The sequence below is a fragment of the Petaurus breviceps genome, unplaced genomic scaffold (assembly GCF_028583685.1).
Source record: "Petaurus breviceps papuanus isolate PSGF00001 unplaced genomic scaffold, PetGlider_PUasm1.0 140, whole genome shotgun sequence".
NCBI lineage: Eukaryota > Metazoa > Chordata > Mammalia > Diprotodontia > Petauridae > Petaurus > Petaurus breviceps.
Genome location: NW_027185698.1, coordinates 334,848 through 353,881, shown reverse-complemented (window position 1 = coordinate 353,881; position 19,034 = coordinate 334,848). Strand labels below are relative to the sequence as shown.

General features: G+C 35.9%; 1 protein-coding gene across 3 annotated transcripts in view; it reads right to left on the bottom strand.

Moving 5' to 3' along the window:
* PDS5A (PDS5 cohesin associated factor A) overlaps positions 1-19,034 on the bottom strand; it is a 171,430-nt gene that overhangs the window by 13,386 nt on the left and 139,010 nt on the right. For all 3 annotated transcript variants that reach the window (XM_069068169.1, XM_069068179.1, XM_069068186.1), the window contains 8 exons: positions 16,085-16,208; positions 15,578-15,782; positions 14,923-15,037; positions 9,035-9,167; positions 8,352-8,471; positions 2,600-2,662; positions 2,056-2,201; positions 755-860 (listed from right to left, as the gene is read on the bottom strand). In XM_069068169.1, the coding sequence (XP_068924270.1) occupies positions 755-860; positions 2,056-2,201; positions 2,600-2,662; positions 8,352-8,471; positions 9,035-9,167; positions 14,923-15,037; positions 15,578-15,782; positions 16,085-16,208 (1,012 nt within the window). The remainder of the gene's footprint in view (positions 1-754; positions 861-2,055; positions 2,202-2,599; positions 2,663-8,351; positions 8,472-9,034; positions 9,168-14,922; positions 15,038-15,577; positions 15,783-16,084; positions 16,209-19,034) is intronic.

The window sequence follows — 19,034 nt, the reverse complement described above, 5'->3', positions numbered from 1 at the left end:
AAACCCAACAACACAAAACATTACAGAACATTGAAAATATTGCTGATGAGCTCTAAAAGACCCCTCACACAACATATACCATACCCTTTTGAAAGTGTTCCATCTGTGGATCTAGATGAATTCCTGTACACATGGTATATATGCAATGTATTTAGCCAACTACTTTACTATTTCATACCATGAACTGAAATGTACTAAATAGATGAGCTGTTTCCTATGTTCTGCTCAAAGATTTGCCAGGTAGGTAAAAAGATTCAGTTTAAAAACTGAAAAATTAAGAAGGTAATTGAATCACAATTTTAAAAGATTCACTATGAGAGTGATTTAAACATGAAAATTCAATAGTTCATTTAAATGTTTGTTAAAAACACTCTGACAAAGCAATGGGATTAGATGTACAGTACTCAAAAGCATGATTAGAAACAATACTGTTTACTATTGTAAAGAGGAAAAGGAAATGAAGATATAATATTTAAAAACTTAAAAATCGCGTGAATTAAAAAAATCCAATTTATAAAATTTGCTTACAAACAACTGAAGAATACCTATTACATATAAAAAGAAAGATATAATGATATTTTTACAGTCAAAGAATTCTGAAGCTGTGAGAAGACGAATCATCATTAATCTCTGGGCTAAAATAATTCCGATCTTCTCATTTTCTGTAAGTGACTTGTCTAAGGTTAATGGCATAATCAGGACTACAACTTAGATAGGAAGGTGAGAAAGAAGTCACAAATGTACACACGGTTACCTTGTTCTTTACAGGCTCAGTCTTTACTGGTGTGACCGAGATGATTCTCACAGGGTTCTCTTCATTTTCACTAACTCCAGTTTCAGAAGCTTCTGAATTTGGTTCCCTGTTAAAGAAAATTAACTAAGAAACCTTTACCACATACAAGCAGAGCAAAGTGAGCAGTGCAGATACTAAAAAGTATTATTATCAATATTCTAACATATATTTCAACACATTATATTAGCAAACAAAAATTCAGACATAGAATATTAGAGTCTGAAGGATTTCAGAAATCACAGTGTGACCCTTGTCATTTTACAAATAAGGATGTGGAAACCCAAAGGTGTTAAGTGACTCAGTAACAGAGTTGGAACTATAATCCCAGTTGCCTGATTTTCAGTCCAATGTACTTTAGACTACAGTGAGCAAAAGATTCATTAATATTATCTAACATAAATCAATCAGTAAACATTTATTAAGGGCTTCCTGTGTACCAGGTATTGTGCTAATAAGGGCTAGATAATAACTACATAAAAAATTTGAGAAAGAAATTTAGTATTAATGAAAAGACATAGGAAAAATAGTCCAAGTTTTGTATCTTACAAAAACAACGATTTATCACCCAAAAGAGGGAGATATCCTATCTGATAAAGAAGTACTCATCTTTATGAACAAAATCATCAAAAGGTATACATCTTAGTCTGTTACTATTGTGTTAAGCATTTTCAATAGAAACTCAAACATAGCATTTAAAAAGTGGGTAGTACTATCAACATTGCCCTTAGTGTTAAGTATTTTTATACATACAATAAGCAGTGTATCATTTAATCCCTAGCTTTTTTAATGCATATTTTTCTTTTACATTTAAGATAATGTTTCAATAGAAAGTTATCTCATATACAGTTTATAATGTAACTAGATTTTTGAATTTTATAACATAAATGGGAATGGATGGCCTCAATGCACAACAATGGCATTTAAGATAATCTATGCACTGAATACATGCTCTTTTGATTGATCTTAAACACTATGAACATTATAATTAGAGTTGTGAAGTTCCATTACCTGAGAATGATACATCTGAAATCAAGTTTCTACTCATTTTCTTTGTTAGAGACAATGCCTTCATTACATATAAATGTTTCACACTGTATACACTGTATAAAAGTAGCATCTATTCTGTTTCTCCCCCTTTATTACTATTTCACACAAGCACGTTTCCTGAAGGCAAAAGAACATGATTTGATATAGTGCTTTCAGAATAAATCAAGATTTGAAAAAAGTCAACAGAAGGAACAAAATAATTAGGATGAAATTGCCTTGATCGATTCCCTGCTGAAGGGTTCAGCTCTGAGTTTGCATTAATATTGCTTCCAGGTTCTGTTCCTGTGCTTCGGACATAAGGTTTCCTTCCTGTTGCTGATAAAGGCTTGTTCACAGCACCTAGTACTCCAGTGGGTTTTGGCTAAAATGCAGACACAAATACACATTTTACTAAAAAGAATAGATATATAATATTCATATAATATTTTAAAAAGCCAAATGATTATTTCTACCTCAGAAAAAATGGAATAAAAAAACAATTCTGAATATAATTTTATTATCCTTAAGTAAAATGGATTATCATGAAAAATAAATTACTGTTGTTTTAATAAACAAGTTGAAACTATATAAACATTGCTATCAAACATGAAAATTTAATTTATTCTAATTGTCCAATTTTCATGCTTCAATTATAATAAAAAGATTCTCAGTATCAGGATTTAAAATTCCACATTAAAAAATATACTTTCAGGTACTTTGTGGGGATGGTAAATATGTTAGGTATTTGAGAAACAAAGAACTAAAATTGTCTGAGAATACCTTTCCTGTTAATAGGAGAACTCTTGTCTCTTCAGAAATATAACTCCTGTCATTACAGAAATCCTATTTTAAAAAGAAACAGTAATAAAAGTTAATATCTACTTTAATCAATTTATATTGTTGTTAGCCTTTTATTAAAATTTTATTTTGCAAGTTAATTGTATTTTTTCTAAGAGACCTAACATATATGATATAAATATAATGAAGCATCAATGAGCATTTACTATATGCCTCGAGCTATGGTAGAGGTCTGTGAAACTTGATGCATTATATGTGTAACTGTCAGAATTTCTTAAATACATTTACAATAAATCACTCAATATTTTCTTTATTTTCTAAATATTAACCAATCTGTATCCATAATGGCCTTCAAGACTGTTTCAAGAATTACTTCCTCCAAGATATCTTCCTAAAGTTAATACCCTCCCCATGTCTTTCTTAATGTTTCTTCAGCACTCGAAAATTGTTTGCTATCTACAATTTTCTCTTGTTATAATGTAATCCTTTATAGCCATTCTTTACTTTTTACTGTAAACTCTTCTTTCTTCTGTGCTTATTGTGTTAACATGCCATTAGCTATCATCAATTTTGCCCTTCAGGAAAATATTTAGTCTAAGAAACCAATCTGTTTTAAGAGACATACTTGCTTTATTTTGCTATAAAATGTTACTAATTAATATCAAGTATGCAACTGCAGTCTAACACTTTATAATTACCAAATTATATTGTTATTGTTAAATGTTGGTATTTTTCAACAAAGAAAACAAATGAACGCGAAATGCAAGAAAACTGAAAGTCTTTGAATGCCATCTAAAAGCTATTAACAAGAAATCAAATTTGGCTTTCTGAGAACACTTTCTCAATTTAGTATCCTGGAGAAACATAGAAAAATGTGTCTAGATGGGGACAAGGAAGCAAAAAGATTTACTAGGATTAAAAAACTAAGTTAAAATGTCAGCAGAATAAGCATTATCCTTATGTAGAAGTCACTTATCTAGCAACTTTTAAGTTTTAGGTAAGAATAAGGAAGAAAGAAATAAACCTATAAATTTAAAAAAAAGGTAACTGACCTGAACCAAAATTTAAAGTAAAATGCATGTACTTTAGGAAAGAAAGACATAGAAGACCTTGCCAAGAGACTTCAGTCTAATTTTAACTCAAACATGACATGCTTGTTTTTCTGGCTTTCCCATCCATAGATTGGAAACAGCAAAGTGAAAGGGTTTGGGGCCTTGTGGGGACAGGCGTACTGTCACAGAGCTGACAGGGAAGGGCAGAGAGAAACTTTAACAAGAATTCAAAAAAAGAGCAAAAGTCTGAGGGAACCTCATGGCAGGGGAAATAGCCCAATATACCTTAATAGTCTGGGAAGGCATTGCCATGTAATGGCATCAGTGAGTAATGATAGATTTTTGTACTGAGAACCTCAGGTTATGACTAAAATGTTAAAATGTGCTTTGTCTTCTATTTAAGAAATCAAGGAAAAACATAACTAAAAACATTTTTAGTGAAACAGCAACAACAGTAGAAGAAGCAGTTTTGTGTCTGCAAATGGACAGAACCAGTCTGGAAAGTGATTTGGAATTCTAATTCACAACAAGTTACCAAACAGTATCTGTCTGACCCAACTACACTGCTGCTAGGTCTACACTCAAAAGAGAGGAAAAAACATTGGAAAAGGTCCCATATGTATACAAATATTTATTTATAATTTATTTTTTTTTGTGGCAGCAAAGAAAAATGGAAACCAAGGGGATGAATATCCAGTGAGGAAAGTTATGGTACATGAATGTGATGGGACACTGTAATATAAGAAATAGATGATTTCAAAAAGACATGGAATTATATGAATCGCTACAGAGTGAAGTAGCAGAAACAGAATTATTTGAATTATAACATCGATATTCTAAAAATGGCCCAATCCATGTAAAAAGGGGACTCCAAACAAACTTTGGAGCTGCAGAACCCACATAATGACACAGAGAAGCTAACCTCCAGCTGAGGACACCCCGGCAGGAATCGGCCAGCACAGCACTCTGGTAGCCGAGCCCAGCACCACGAGGAGGCTTTAGCCCCAGGGCGGGCCTGACCAGCCGTCAGCCAGAGGGACTCCAGATCAGCAGCAGCTGTGGCCGTTTCCAGATTTATCAACACATAGATGCGAAGGACAAGGTGAGAGGCCAGTGCAGTCTGGACTTTGGGACCCAGTAAGTGGGAGTGCGTGGCTTTTACCCCCTGGGCGAGAAACCGCTGAGACACCGGCACAGCCTGCCAGCGCCACGTGGCGGCTTCAGCTCCTGGCCTGCAGAGTGTAGGGGGACCAGGCACTAGTCTGAGGGGTAATCGCTCTTGCTTTAACCTGCTTGGATCTTGATTGCAGTCTAGGGTGGAGGTCCTGGGGTGTGTGTCCAGCTTGCCAGAGCATGTGGAGACCTCAGAGAGGGCACCCATCTAATACCTCCGGCAGCTGAGAAATCCCCAGCGTTTGGGACGAAAACTCCCCTGTCTGGTGGCAGAGTCCTACTGTGGCAAAAAGCCCAAAAGTCAAATAACTGAGTGGCAAAATGAGCCGGCAGAGGAAACAAAGCAGACAAAAGATTCCAACATTACACTCTTATTTTGGGGATAAGAAGGAGTAAGGCATGGAACAGGAGGAAAACAGTGAAGTCAGTACTCCTGCACCAAAAGCTTCAAAGGAAAATACAAGCTGGTTACAGGCCATAGAGGACCTTAAGAAGCAGATAACAGAAGTGGAGGAAAAATTGGGAAGAGAAATGAGAACAATGCAAGAAAATTATGAAATGAGAGTCAACAGCCTGACTGAAGAAAATAATACCTTAAAAAACAGACTGACTCAAATGGCAAAGGAGGCTCAAAAAGGCAATGAGGAGAAGAATGCCTTAAAAAGTCGAATTTGCCAGATGGAAAGAGAATCTCAAAAGCTCACTGAGGAGAATCATTGCTTCAGAATTAGATTGGAGTAAATGGAAGCTAATGATTTTATGAGAAATCAAGATGCTGTCAAACAGATCCAAACAAATGAAAGAATAGAAGGCAATGTGAAATATCTCATGGGAAAAACCACTGACCTGGAAAATAGATCCAGGAGAGATAATTTAAAAATTATTGGACTACCTGAAAGCCATGACCAAAGTAAGAACCTAGAAAGCATCCTCCAGGAAGTTCTCAAAGAAAACTGCCCTGATGTTTTAGAACGAGAGGGCAAAATAGAGGTAGAAAGAATCCACTGATCACCTCCTGAAAAAGATCCCAAAAAGAAAACTCCTAGGAATATTATAGCCAGGTTCCAGAATTCCCAGATTAAGGAGAGAATATTACAAGCAGCCAGGAAGAAACAATTTGAATATTGTGGAAACACAATCAGGATAACCCAGGATCTGGCAGCTTCTACACTGAGGAATCGATGGGCTTGGAATGTGATATTCCGGAGGTCAAGGGAGCTGGGATTAAGACCAAGAGTCACCTACCCAGAAAAACTGAGTATCATGTTTCAGGGGAAAATATGGTCATTCAGTGGAATACAGGACTTTCAGGCATTCTTGCTGAAAAAACCAGAGTTGAATAGAAAATTTGACATTCAGATACAAGAAGCAAGAGAAGCATGAGAAGGTAAACAGGGAAAAGAAATCATAAGGAACTTATCAAAGTTGAACTATTAACATTCCTACATGGAAAAACAATAATTGTAACTTATGAAACTTTTCTCAGTAGTTGAAGGGATTAGAAATATATATGTCTTTATATGAGGGTATGCGGGCATATGAATACATATGTGAATGTGTGTATATACGTTTACAGGTATACATAGATAGAGGGCACAGGACCAATTTAACAGGAAGGGATGATACTTAAAAGGTGAAATTGAGAGGTGAGAGGAATATAATGAGAGGAAATGGGGAGAAACAGATTGGGGCAAACTATCTCATACAGAAGAGGCAGGGGAAAATGGTTGCAATGGAGGGGAAGAATAGGAGGGCAGAAGGGAATGGGTCAACCTTATTCCTATTGAATCTAGCTTGAGGAGGGAGGGAAATACACACTAAATAGGGGATCTCACCCTCCAGGAGAATGGGGGGTAAAGGGATAAGAGGGGGGATGATGGAAGGGAGAGCAGGCTGGGGGGGAGGGAAGTTGGAAGCACCCACTTTTGAAAAGGGACAGGATCAAAGCAGAGAATAGAATGGGTGGGAGGGAAATGTAGTCAGTGTTTTACAATATATGTACTATGTTATTGTTTTGCATTAGCCGCACATGTACAACCTATACTGAACTGCTTGTCTCCCCAGTGGGGGTGCGTGGCAGGGGGGGAAAGGAATGAATCTGGGATTGAAAGTTTTAAAATCAAATATTCAAATATGTGTGTGTGTGTGTGTGTGTGTGTGTGTGTGTGTGTATACTATTATTAATACCATCTTACATGTAATTAAGAAATGGGATGTACAGGCACTGAGGCATAGAGATCCACTGGAAAAGTCAAAACGGGTATGGGAGAAAATATGGGAGAGAGCAGATTGGAGGTGGGGATATCCTGTGGGACTGCTGTTTTGGGGGGATGGGTGGGGGAAAAACGGGGAGAAAATTTGTAACTCAAAATCTGGCAGAAATGAATGATGTAAATCAGAAGTTAATAAAGCATTTAAAAAAATATTCTAAGAATGAAAACATTTTAAGATTTTTACAAGCTGATTAAAAATGAAATGAGTAAAATCAGGAAAACAATGTATACAATAACAACATGGGAAAAGCAACTCTGAAAGCTGTAAGAACTATGATCAATTCAAGCTATTCATAATTCCAGAATACTAATGATGAAACATGGTGTTCATGTATAGAGACATGTTTTTGTATCAGTCACTGAAGAAATGTATTCTGGTTGACTATGTATATTTGTTACAGAAATTTATCTTTTCCCCCTCAAATGTGATAATGGGAGGGAGAAAAAATAAATTTGTTAATTTTTTTTTAAAGAGAGGTTGGAAGAGGGGTGTGAGAGATATGAAATGTTGCATGTGCTTTCAGTTGAAATCACTGTATTATTAGTTTTAGTTAAATATTTTACTTTGTTACAGGAGACCTTTCATGAAGTGGAGTAATCTGCAAATGTGTGTAATGTAAAACCAAGATATCTCAATAAAACTGGGGGAAAAAAGCTTTGGCATATAAATGGGATAATCTTCAATCACTTCAAGATTTCACACATGAAGAACATTAATTCTATTATAATGGTGTATATTATGAATTAACGTTTCCTTTCATTACTATATTGCTGTTTTCTTTTTATTTCATTTTCTGGCAGCAAAAATATTAGTCAATTCTACCTGGAAAATTCAACAGAAAATGAAAGATAAGTCATCATATAAGATTTATACTTTAGAAAAAGAGAAAGAAGAAGTCTCTCATCAAAAACATCTATTTCCAACTAGCCATGTAACCTTGGGCAAGTTACTTAAACCCAACTGCCCTCCAAAAGGCTAAAAACAAAACAAAATAAAACAAAAAAAACATCTATTTCTTACTCTAAACTAATCTTGACTCTCATCTTTGCAAACTCTATGGCATAACAACATGCTTTGCAAGAAATGCCACAGGAAAAAAATCTGCCCATGAATTAATTTTAAGGAGGTCATTCCTCTGAAAACTTTTGATCTAACTTCTGATACTTAGTACAAGAGAAAACTGAGCTGAAACTAAAGTTAAATTTGAGTTATTTTAGTAGATAGGAAAAACTTACCTTTTCAGGCTGAGTGAAAAATTTGGTTGGGAGGACTGGGTCCTTTGGGGAGTCTGCATTGCATAAAGCACTTTTACTATTTATAACACAGAGAGCAACATCACATACTGTGTAAAGTTTCTGAGGGAAAAAACACAAAAAGATTCTCATGAGAGTATAAAAATACTAACACCAACCCCATAACAACCATGAACAATTCATATTAAAATAAACTTAGGTAGATACTGAATGAACATCTAAAGCCTAAAACAGTTTCTATTGCTGCTTTAGCATATTTTCTTTCTGAAGTAGTTTCCTAATGTTTAAATATTTTGTTATAAATAATGATCACCATTTTTATACTTATAAGTGATGTTTGTAAGTAACTGAAGACAAGAAAGCTATACGTGATTGATCTATGTTCTTACTAAAGATTTTGGGCCTCACACTTATAAGGTGGTATTTAGCCTGGTGCTCCCCCGAACTAAAAGAATACTTTGTTTTCTTCCCCACAGCACTAAAGAATCCAGTAAAGCTAGAATATGTTTACATTGAAGGGCAAGAAAACCTGCTGTTCTAGCTTTCATTCACATTCTCCAAATCAGAGTTGTTGATTTAATACAAAGAAAAAAAAAAGTCAGTGGCCACAGAAAAACAGAATGGTCCCTTCTCTGTAAAATAACAAAGCACCCAATAGATCATACTTCATTAGTCTTAGGCTCATCAGGAGACTGGGCATCTCTGGTTAACTTGATGTTTTCTGCCATCTTCTTCATAAAGGCGTGGCTGTTATTCTCATTCTTTGTCATTAAAACTTCAAGCATGAACCACAGGCACCTTGAATAATTTTATATATATATACACATGTAAGATGTAGGTTGATACACACATACACACAAAAATTTACCTACTTCTTGAATATAAGAAAATAGATAAGAATTGTACTTAATTAAAAATAACTTTAAGGGAAAAATAATTTTCTACCATGTTTCCCCGATAATAAGACACTGTCTTATTATTTTTTTGGACAGAAAAACACCAGAGGGCTTATTTTCAGGGGAGGGCTTATTTTAATGAACATTGACAGCAATTTTAATAAACAGGTAAATGTGAACAAAAAAATGTACCTTTATTCAATAATGAATTCAATAAAGAACAGGATGACGCGCTCACTGCTGCAGCTCTGATTGGATGCAGCTCGGAGTGCGGCGTGCGTTTCACTGGGGGGGGGGGGGACGGTGCATACAAAGGGTACTGTAATGTAGTGTGTAGCGCAGGGGATCACCTTCACTACAGTGGCAATCTCAATAGGGCTTATTTTCGGGATAGATCTTATTATCGGGAAAACACAGTACTATGACACTGCTTAAAAAAAAAAACTTAACTAGCTCTCATGTTACTCTTCCAAACTCCTCTATCAACAGCATCACTATTCTTCTAGTCACCCCCAGGTTTGCAACATTAGCATTATCTTGAATCTTCCCTCTTTCTCTCCTCACCCCTGCCATTTCTACCTTCATAATTTCTTTCCAATCTGAACCCTTCTCTTAACTCACACAGCTACCACAAGGCCTCATCACATCTTACATTATTACAAGAGCCCTCTAATCTTTCTCCTTCCTATATAACTGTCCCTTCTCCAAGTGATCTTCTACACTCTTGCTTGCCAAAATTACTTTTCTTAAGTGCATATCTGACCTTATCAGTTGCCAATGAACTCTGTCTTCTAGAAGCAAATATAAACTCCTCTGTTTAGCTTTGAAAACCCTTCACAATCTGATCCCAGCCTACCCTCCCTGCATCACTGGACTCAACCCTCTTCCACACTCTGTGATCGACCTAAGCTGACTTTCTCTCTGTCCCATTCTCCTTCATCTTTGTGTCTTTGAATGGACAGTTATCTATCCTATTAATAATTCCCTCCTCACTTGTGCCTTGTAGAATATCGTTTTGTAAGATGCAGCTCACAATTTATTACATGAAGCCTATCCTAATACAAATTGCTTGAGCCTTCTCTCTCAAATTACCTTTGTATTTAACTACTTTATATTAATTTGTATTTATAGATGCACATGACCTCTCTATTAGAATGTCAACTCCTTTTGAGTAGAGATTATTTAATCCACTGTAACTATATCACCCCAGCACCTATCAGAGTAGTAGGTGTAAATGCTTGATTGATTATATTCAAGTAGAAAATTAAAATAACAAAATTGATGATATAGATAAAATATTCCAAACTATCACAAATTTCTGATGATCCACCACCCACAACATACATCTCACTTTTTCCATGGCAAGAGTAGCAAAGCCTAAATCTTAAGAGTTTAGTTTTTATCTGTTTCTAATCTCTATAATGATGCTAAATTCTCACTGTAAAATCTTAGAAATAATTTGCCCATCTCTTGGAATTTTATTAGTGTCTTTTCAAATATATTTGAGAACACAAATGTAGTTTGTTATAGAATCTTCAAATCTTCTAAAACAAAGAACTGAAATAGTCAGCTTAGCCAGAAAACTAAGGATTTCTCAAGAATCTGAGTTACATGGTAGAGTACTAATAAGTACTCAATAAATAACTTACTGACATCTAATTACATAATAGGTATCTCTGAGAAAAAAATACATATAACATATCTGTATAAATAATTTGTCTCCTGCCTATTTAACAAATGTAAATTATAATCACAATTGTTATTACCAGGGAAGTTTTTAACTCAAAAGTACCACCTCACCTTTGCTTTCAGTTCCCAATATCTGGATTTTTTTTCCTCTATCTTATCTCCATCAGCTGAAGCTTTGAAGTACAGCTCCACTATTATATTCTCTACTGCCCTCTATTAAAAAGAGGCATTCAAACCCTAATTTCTTTCTTTTGCCCTTGCAGAGCACTCTCTTACTCCATAATCACATAACAGTTTGGTATTATAGTTATTTCCGTGTCACATTATCCTGATAAACTACAAATTTCGTGAAGACAGGGACTGGATTATTATTTAATCTTCAAATCTCCCCCAGCACCTAACTTATCTCTGCAAAATATATGTATATAATACATTTTTGTCAAACTGAACACCTTCCCAAGTAAACTTACGAGTCAAATATTTATTAAGTGCGTGCTATATAAAAATACACTATGCTAAATAGTGGAGATAGAAAAATGAAAAACTGGCACATAGTTCTTGCACTCAAGTAAATCTGTTAGTTAGATCTACAAACAGGGGTATGGTAGAAGGTGAAGGTGAAGGAGAGGTTCTAGAGAGAAAGCTATGAGAAACCTGAAGAGGGCAGGCTATGAGAATAGCCTTAGCGCAATCAGATCATAAAGAGAAGAGTTTCAGAAGGCACGTGGAGAGTACAACTGGAGCGCAAGATGAATCGGAAAATGCTTCAAGGCAAGGTGAGTTGGACTGAAGAGCTGTGTGAGCAAATTAGTTTAGTTTGTAGCTAAACTGTGGAATGTCACAGACCAAAGATTTTTTCTGTTATCCAACAGTTCATGAGGAGGCACTGAAAATTTTTAGAAAGGGGTAACTATAAGAAAGATGAATTAAAGAAGGGTGAAACCACAGAGAGACCATTCATAAAAGTCTAGGCAAGCTAGTCTGACAGCAGTTTGAGTGAAGACAAGAATGTTGCTTAGAAGTATAACATTGGGGGCGGCCAGGTAGCACAGCAAGTAAGAGCACTGGCTCCACAGTGTTGAGAAGACCTGGAGGTCGAATCCCGGGCTCCGACACTTAGCACCCACCCAGAAACACCTGGCCGTGTAACCTTGAGCAAGTTACTTAACCCCAATTGCTTAGGGGAGGCCAGGTGGCTCAGTGAGTAAGAGCACCGGCTCCAGTGTTGGGACGACCTGGAGATCGAATCCCGGGCTCAGACACTCAGCACCACACCCAGAAATAACTGGCCGTGTAACCTTGAGCAAGTTACTTAACCCCGATTGCTTTAAAAAAAAAAAAAAGAAGTGTAACATTGCAGGTATTCTTAGAATTTTTTGCCTGTATTAATGATTTTTGTTGATTGTTTTTCTTCTTCCTCCTAAATTCAAAATTTCTTTAAAAAATTTCCTTTAAATTTAAAACGTTTAAAAAACCCCAAAACACCCAACCAACCAAATCAACAGGTATTAGCAATTGATTGGATGTGAACCTAAACATGTTCTCTTTTCCTTTGTCTGGTTGTTTTCTCTGCACCATTATACCATACCCTATGTTGTACTTACCTATGCATCCTCCACTGCTTAGAATGTAAGATCCCTAAGGGTGGGGAATAAGTAATTTCTTATCCCAGTAGTCTCAATGACTAGAACAATGTTTCCTACACAGTAGCTGACGGTAAATATTTGTTGAATGATATTACTGATGCAGGGAAGACAGTGTAGAATGTAAAAGAAATGGAAAAATTAGAAGGAATGACAAGTTTGGGGCTGAGAAGGGGTGAGATGAGATCTCTGGTAACATCTACATCAAATATTTGTTGATTTGCAGAGTTTAGCTAGAGCCTAGCCTAGTTAGTACCAGACATTTTAGCTAAAAGTTCCAGCAGAATGCAAAAACTTCATTGGAAAAATTCAAAATGCTATTGGATCCTTCTCTAGCTACCAGCAGTGGGCAGACAAGGTTGCTCACAGTCTCCATGAAAAGGGAGTTAACAAATACAGTCCTCATGCTGAGATGGCCTTACCATGTGCCCTGTCTTTATTATCTTCCAGACCCCTGAGCACTATCATCAACTCTGCCAAAATACATGAGGACTTTGGTATTTTTCTATCTACCCTGAAGCTCAATTCATATCCACTGTTTCCCCCAATTAGAATAAGAGTTCCTTGGGGCGGCCAGGTAGCACAGCGAGTAAGAGCACCGGCCCCAGAGTCAGGATGACCTGGGATCAAAACTGGGCTCAGAAACTTAGCACCCACCCAGAAACACCTGGCCATGTAACCTTGAACAAGTTACTTAACCCCAATTACTTAGGGGAGGCCAGGTGGCTCAGTGAGTAAGAGCACTGGCCCCAGAGTTGGGATGACCTGGGATCGAATCTGGGCTCTGATACTTAGCACCACACCTAGAAATAACTGGACATGTAGCCTTGAGCAAGTTACTTAACCCCAATCGCTTAAAGAAAACAAAAGAATAAGAGTTCCTTAAGTGTAGACATCATTTCACTTCTGTTTGTATGCCCAACACTTAGCAGGATAGGTTCCTGGCACACAGTTAATGTTTAATAAATGATTTTTGGTACATTTATTTGTAAAGCCAATCTTAGATCCCTTTAGTTTAGAATTTTTTGAAGCAGAAATTATTTCTAATGTGTTTATAATGAACAAAAATATTACATTTTCTTGTTTTTGTTCCTTTACTCTCAAATAACAGACTGTGACATCCTTCATTAGGATGTGAACTCTTTGAGGGCAAGAACAGTCTTTTCCCTCTTTGTATTCCTAGCATACACAATGGTATTCCATAAACGTTTACTGATTGACTGACTACAACAAGAGTTACTGTTGGCCAATCTCTTCAAAGTGATCTTCAGTGCAGTGCAACTGCAGTAGGACTACCTGTTGTTTTATATAAAGTTGCTTAAAACTGTGAAGTTATATAAAAGCAATTTGGGAATGTACCCTTAAATTATTGGAGGAAAATATGATCTCATTAGAAGGACTGTGCATTTAATCTAAATGTAGCTTTTAAATTAAAAAATGTAGCTACCTTAATTTTAAAAAGGATCTAGACTAAGTCAAAGAACATGTAACATTTATATTTAATTATTCTTCATTTAAAAATATACACTTAAAAATGTGAGCAGAGTGAACTTTTCACTTATTTATCATTCAAAGGACAGAACAAAACTGGGAGACATTATCTTCTCATTGTTTGAATTATGCCATAATTCAAGTGGCAAGAAAACCTAAAAAGGGTATTTACTGATTAAGTATGCTGGAAGTTAAAAAGAACCTAGGAAAGATAAATTCACTGGCTTACCATCTAAATAAGGCAAAGCAAAAATCAGAGGACAAGAGACTCATATGGGATAAAAAAAAATTCTACCTTCAGCTACTCCATGAAAAGGAAACTTAAAGAGATATTTTAGGTTAGAAAAGAACTTCCTAAGAAAGAAGCCATAGTAAGAAGCTAAAGAGTCAAGATATACTAAGTAATTAGGGCTCACCTGGGATATGTGGTCCTAATTAGTAGGCTTAATAGATCAGATGCAGAAAAAACTCATAACACAAATGACCAAAAATAAGTAATTCATGATAATTGCTTGCATTTATATAGTGCTTTCAAAGTGCTTTACATATGCTCTTTCATTTGATTCTCATAACAACCCAAATGTATGTAAAATCGCAAATAATTTTAATTTTAAAACAATAAGGAAGCTAGCTGGTAGGGAATGACAGGTGCTTTCAATGAACCATTGTTTTGGATGAACTGATAATAAACTTTTAAAGGTTTTAATATCTTGGGTAAATAAATAAAAGTATAAAAAGACTATCTGCAAAAATGGCAACCTTTGGAACATGTCACATCTTTCTGAGGATAGATTTTTTTTTAAACTTAGAATTCTTGAAGAGAATAACACTTACTCTTTGATATCACGAAGCTGATCAACATCTTGAGGTTTTGTAAAATCTGGGTCATGTGCCAACAAGTGAATCATGTATGGAACTACATATTCAGGCAGTAGGGATAAGAGCTTTTCTAAAATGAAAATAATAAAACTATAAAAACTTTTTATATACTTATTTCTTTGTAGTTCTAAGCATTTTATATTCATTTCCAAATTAGATAAGATATTATTTCCATTTTGTAGTAGCAAATGAACACTAGTACACCTAAAGAGATTTTTCCAAGGCCTCAAAACAGGTTAGTGAGAAAGTTATGAACAGTCAAAAGAAATCTGTCTGTATCCATATCTATACACACACAGCACTGTTACCATTAAGATTTAGCAGTCAGAATTTTAGTTATATTTAGGGAATATAAAATATATTTTTAAGTACACTCTTTGTAAAATTATGGCACAGTTTCGGGAAATACTAAAGCCTATTTTAAGATAAATTTCTCTCCCCAAATGTCAAATTGGTAAGATATATTTATATGCCTCAATCCTAAGAGACAAAAAAACCCAAATATGAACTACTGTGAAAAAGAGAAAGAATGTAGCTTGACATTTTGAAAACAATGAAAATAAAGCCTTCAAAAATTATGCTTATGATAACCTTTGGTGCCATTACTAACCAGTAGCCATGGGGTTCTGTTTAATATACTCCCTTCGTATGCTGATGTTCTTCAGCAAACACTGTCGGGCATGGGCTCTTCTCTCTTTCACGGGATCTTTGGCACACAAGGCAAAGATTGCCATGTACTCCAATGGGAGTAGTAACTTCACAAGGGCCTTGTGCAGCTTTTGAGCAAATATTTGCCTCACTTGGTAGCACTCATCCTACAGCAGCAGAAAACCAAAACAAAAAAAATCACACAAACACATAAAAAAATCCAAGTAAGATGAAATACTAATGCTTTGGAATGTTGAAAGAAAATCCTCTAGAGTTGAAATGATCAATCATGATAAATTAGTTTTAAGTGAATTATCTGTTTGCTTACCAAATGGAAGAAAATTTAGTTTTTAGCTATTAGTAGGAATGTCTAATTGGGTCAGGTTATAATATACAGTAATCAATTTTTGTAATACGTTCCAACTCAATCGTGTAATTTATTTAATAATACCATTGCATTGTTACTTACGTTAATAACAAGTGCACAGAGCTGGAACTGCTCGGGTGTAATAATTTCATGGTAACAAGGCTCCTGAGCAAGTTTCATTATGGCACTACCAGCAGCAAGTCGCAAACGAGACATATCAGATTTACTATAAACGAATAAAGAACAAAAAAGAAGTAAGAAACCTATCTTTTCTTTTAAAGCACTTGTGGAAAATTTCTACTGTAAAATAATTCACTGAATGCTATTTATCCAATGTGAGTGATACAAGGTGTTAAGGCCTTGTTTTAGTTGACACCTGCTACTAACTTCATTTCTAGCCATGTTGTCATGGATCTTCCACTACAACCAAAAAAACCTGATTTCTGTAAAAAGCTTTAAATCTGTAGATTTTTTTTACATCTAAATTTTGGTCTTTTTAAGTGTATTCTTCTGCTAGAAGAACCTCTGGTTGGTCAACAATGCAATTCCTTCCCAAAGCCTCCAATCTACCAAAATATAACCACCACCTCCTTCCTGTCTTTCAGCATTTGCTATATCAATACTTAATTACATGAATAAATTGGGCTGAATGGTTATTTTTCATGAGCGTGGGAGATAATGTCTTATTACTATATGCATTACATTTGCTTTGTCTTCTACATGTTAGTTCCTCAATAGGAATGTTTTCTTATTCTATGCTATCCAGTTTTCTGCAGAAAATGGCAGTTAAAGAAATATGAAGGGGCAGCATTGTATTAGGCTTGATGATGTTTTCTTCCTTTAAAACTTACATGGAACCACAATCTTACAGACATAGTCATCAAAGAAAACTTCATTGTAGGCATACTTTCTCATGGGTGATTCTTGCCCATGTCTTTCCATAATTTGTCTACAAAAGAACCTCCTCACTGATCCGCTAAAGTTTTGCTTCTATATTTTTAAATACAGTGTAAAAAAGTGTCGCACAGTGACCACTGCAATAGCCAAAAGATCAATTTATCATGCCCTTGGCTCACCTCCATTTCATAGATAATCTTTTATACAACTTCTTGGACACCTCTCATCACTGAAATGATACAATTTTGTAACTTATTTACTAGTGACATCTATATTACCCTTTGTATCTGAGCAATTTTGTTTTTTAAAGGGTGTGGTGTTCTATGATTCTCAACCATAGAGCACTACCGCAACATGGGTAGAGGTTTGCAATGACTAAGGAATTTAGTCCCTGCTTGCCTACTTAATGGTCATAACCCTCTCCACACATAGAAGCTGGTACCCAGGAACCCACAACAATTTGTTACTTAATCCATCCTTTAAAACCTTTCCAGCATAGTATTGCCTCAAAAGCTTGTACATTGTTGGCATATCCTTTGAGAACTCAGGGTCAATTCTACTCTACATGAAGGTGCCAGGGAACGAGTGATAAAAAGATGGCTGTTTCAAGAAGCTTAGAGTCATTGAAGGTGCTGAATCACTTCATAAAAACACTCTACCTAGCTGTTTTTTACCACCTGTATTGTTAATATATTTTGTTTAATGGGAAGATCTTTCCCATTCATTTTTTTTTTTTTGGTCTTTTTGGAGAGGGAAAGGCATGACAATTGGGGTTAAGTGACTTGTCCAGGGTCACACAGCTAGTAAGTGTTAAGTGTCTGAGATCAAATTTGAACTCAGGTCCTTCTGACTCGAGGGCCAGTGCTCTATTCACTGAGCCACCTAGCTGCCCCAAATATCTTTTTTTTTGGGGGGGAAGGGGCAAGGCAATTGGGCTTAAGTGACTTGTCCAAGGTCACACAGCTAGTATGTCAAGTGTCTGAGGCCAGATTCATTTCCCATTCATTAATAGGCCCATGTGATCTGGTGAGTGACATGAATCTGTGGTGGGAGCAGCTTGTAAAACGGGTAGAGCAGGAAGGATGAAGCAGAGCCCAGAAGTTGGTCAGAGTAGTTGAAGTGAGGGAGAGAGAGGAAGCAGGCTAAGAGCTGTGAGTGTTCATTTGTGAGAAGGCCCTAGCTGGGGGAAGGCTTGGGGATGGCAGTGGCCCCCTGCATGGTTATTGTGTATAAATTTCTTAGTTACTACAAAGCATTTGGCTTTCTGGTGTTTAAATAAATGTTTCTGGTTCTGTCTTCCATGTGGAAAGTCTGCTATATTTTGCAATTCAGAATTAAACTAGCATATTCATAGCTGCCATAGGCTTTGTGAACATCACATTAGCCTTATACCACCTCAACTTCAGGGCCAGGTCTGTATCCATTTTCAGTTGCTACAAGAAATGTATGTTGATGGGCTATTTTAATGGGCTATCCATCTTACTGTGTTTCAATCAAGAAAAAAGAAGTTCTGCTTTTTGTTTTATTAGGCTAAACTCTTCTGAGTGATTATATATCTGTTTTTTTGAGATCAAACACTACAGTGGTATCCTCAAACTAAGAAAGGTACAGCTACCTTCACTAAATTGGCTATATCCTGTGGATGATAATTGTAGGGTATAGGAAGTCATGAAGGGGATACAATTTCCACAGATAGAGGCTAGAGTCATGCTGCTTAAGAGTTTTAATGTCAAAAGAAGGAGGTGAATTTGCATTTGATTTTAGAGGTAACAGGGAGCCACTGGAACATAATGAGCAGTGGAACAGCATGGTCAGACCTGTACTTTTAAAATATCAGTTTGGCAGTTATGAAGAAGATGGGTTAGATAAGAGAGATTGTTGTCAGAGAAACCAATTAAGATTTCCTTAATTGCAGAAATACAAGTGAGATGTGAAAAAGGTCCTAAACTAGTGTGGTTGCGGTGTGAATAGAGTGGAGAATGAATTTGGGAGATGTTGTGGAAACAAAATAGCAATGGGTTAATTATTATATAATTAGATATGTAGAGTCAAAGAGATTGAAGAGTTAACCTTGATCACAAGGATAGGAACTAGATGACTGTAAATGATTTTGTTCTCTAAAGAAATAGGGGAGATAGGAATAAGTTATTTTTTT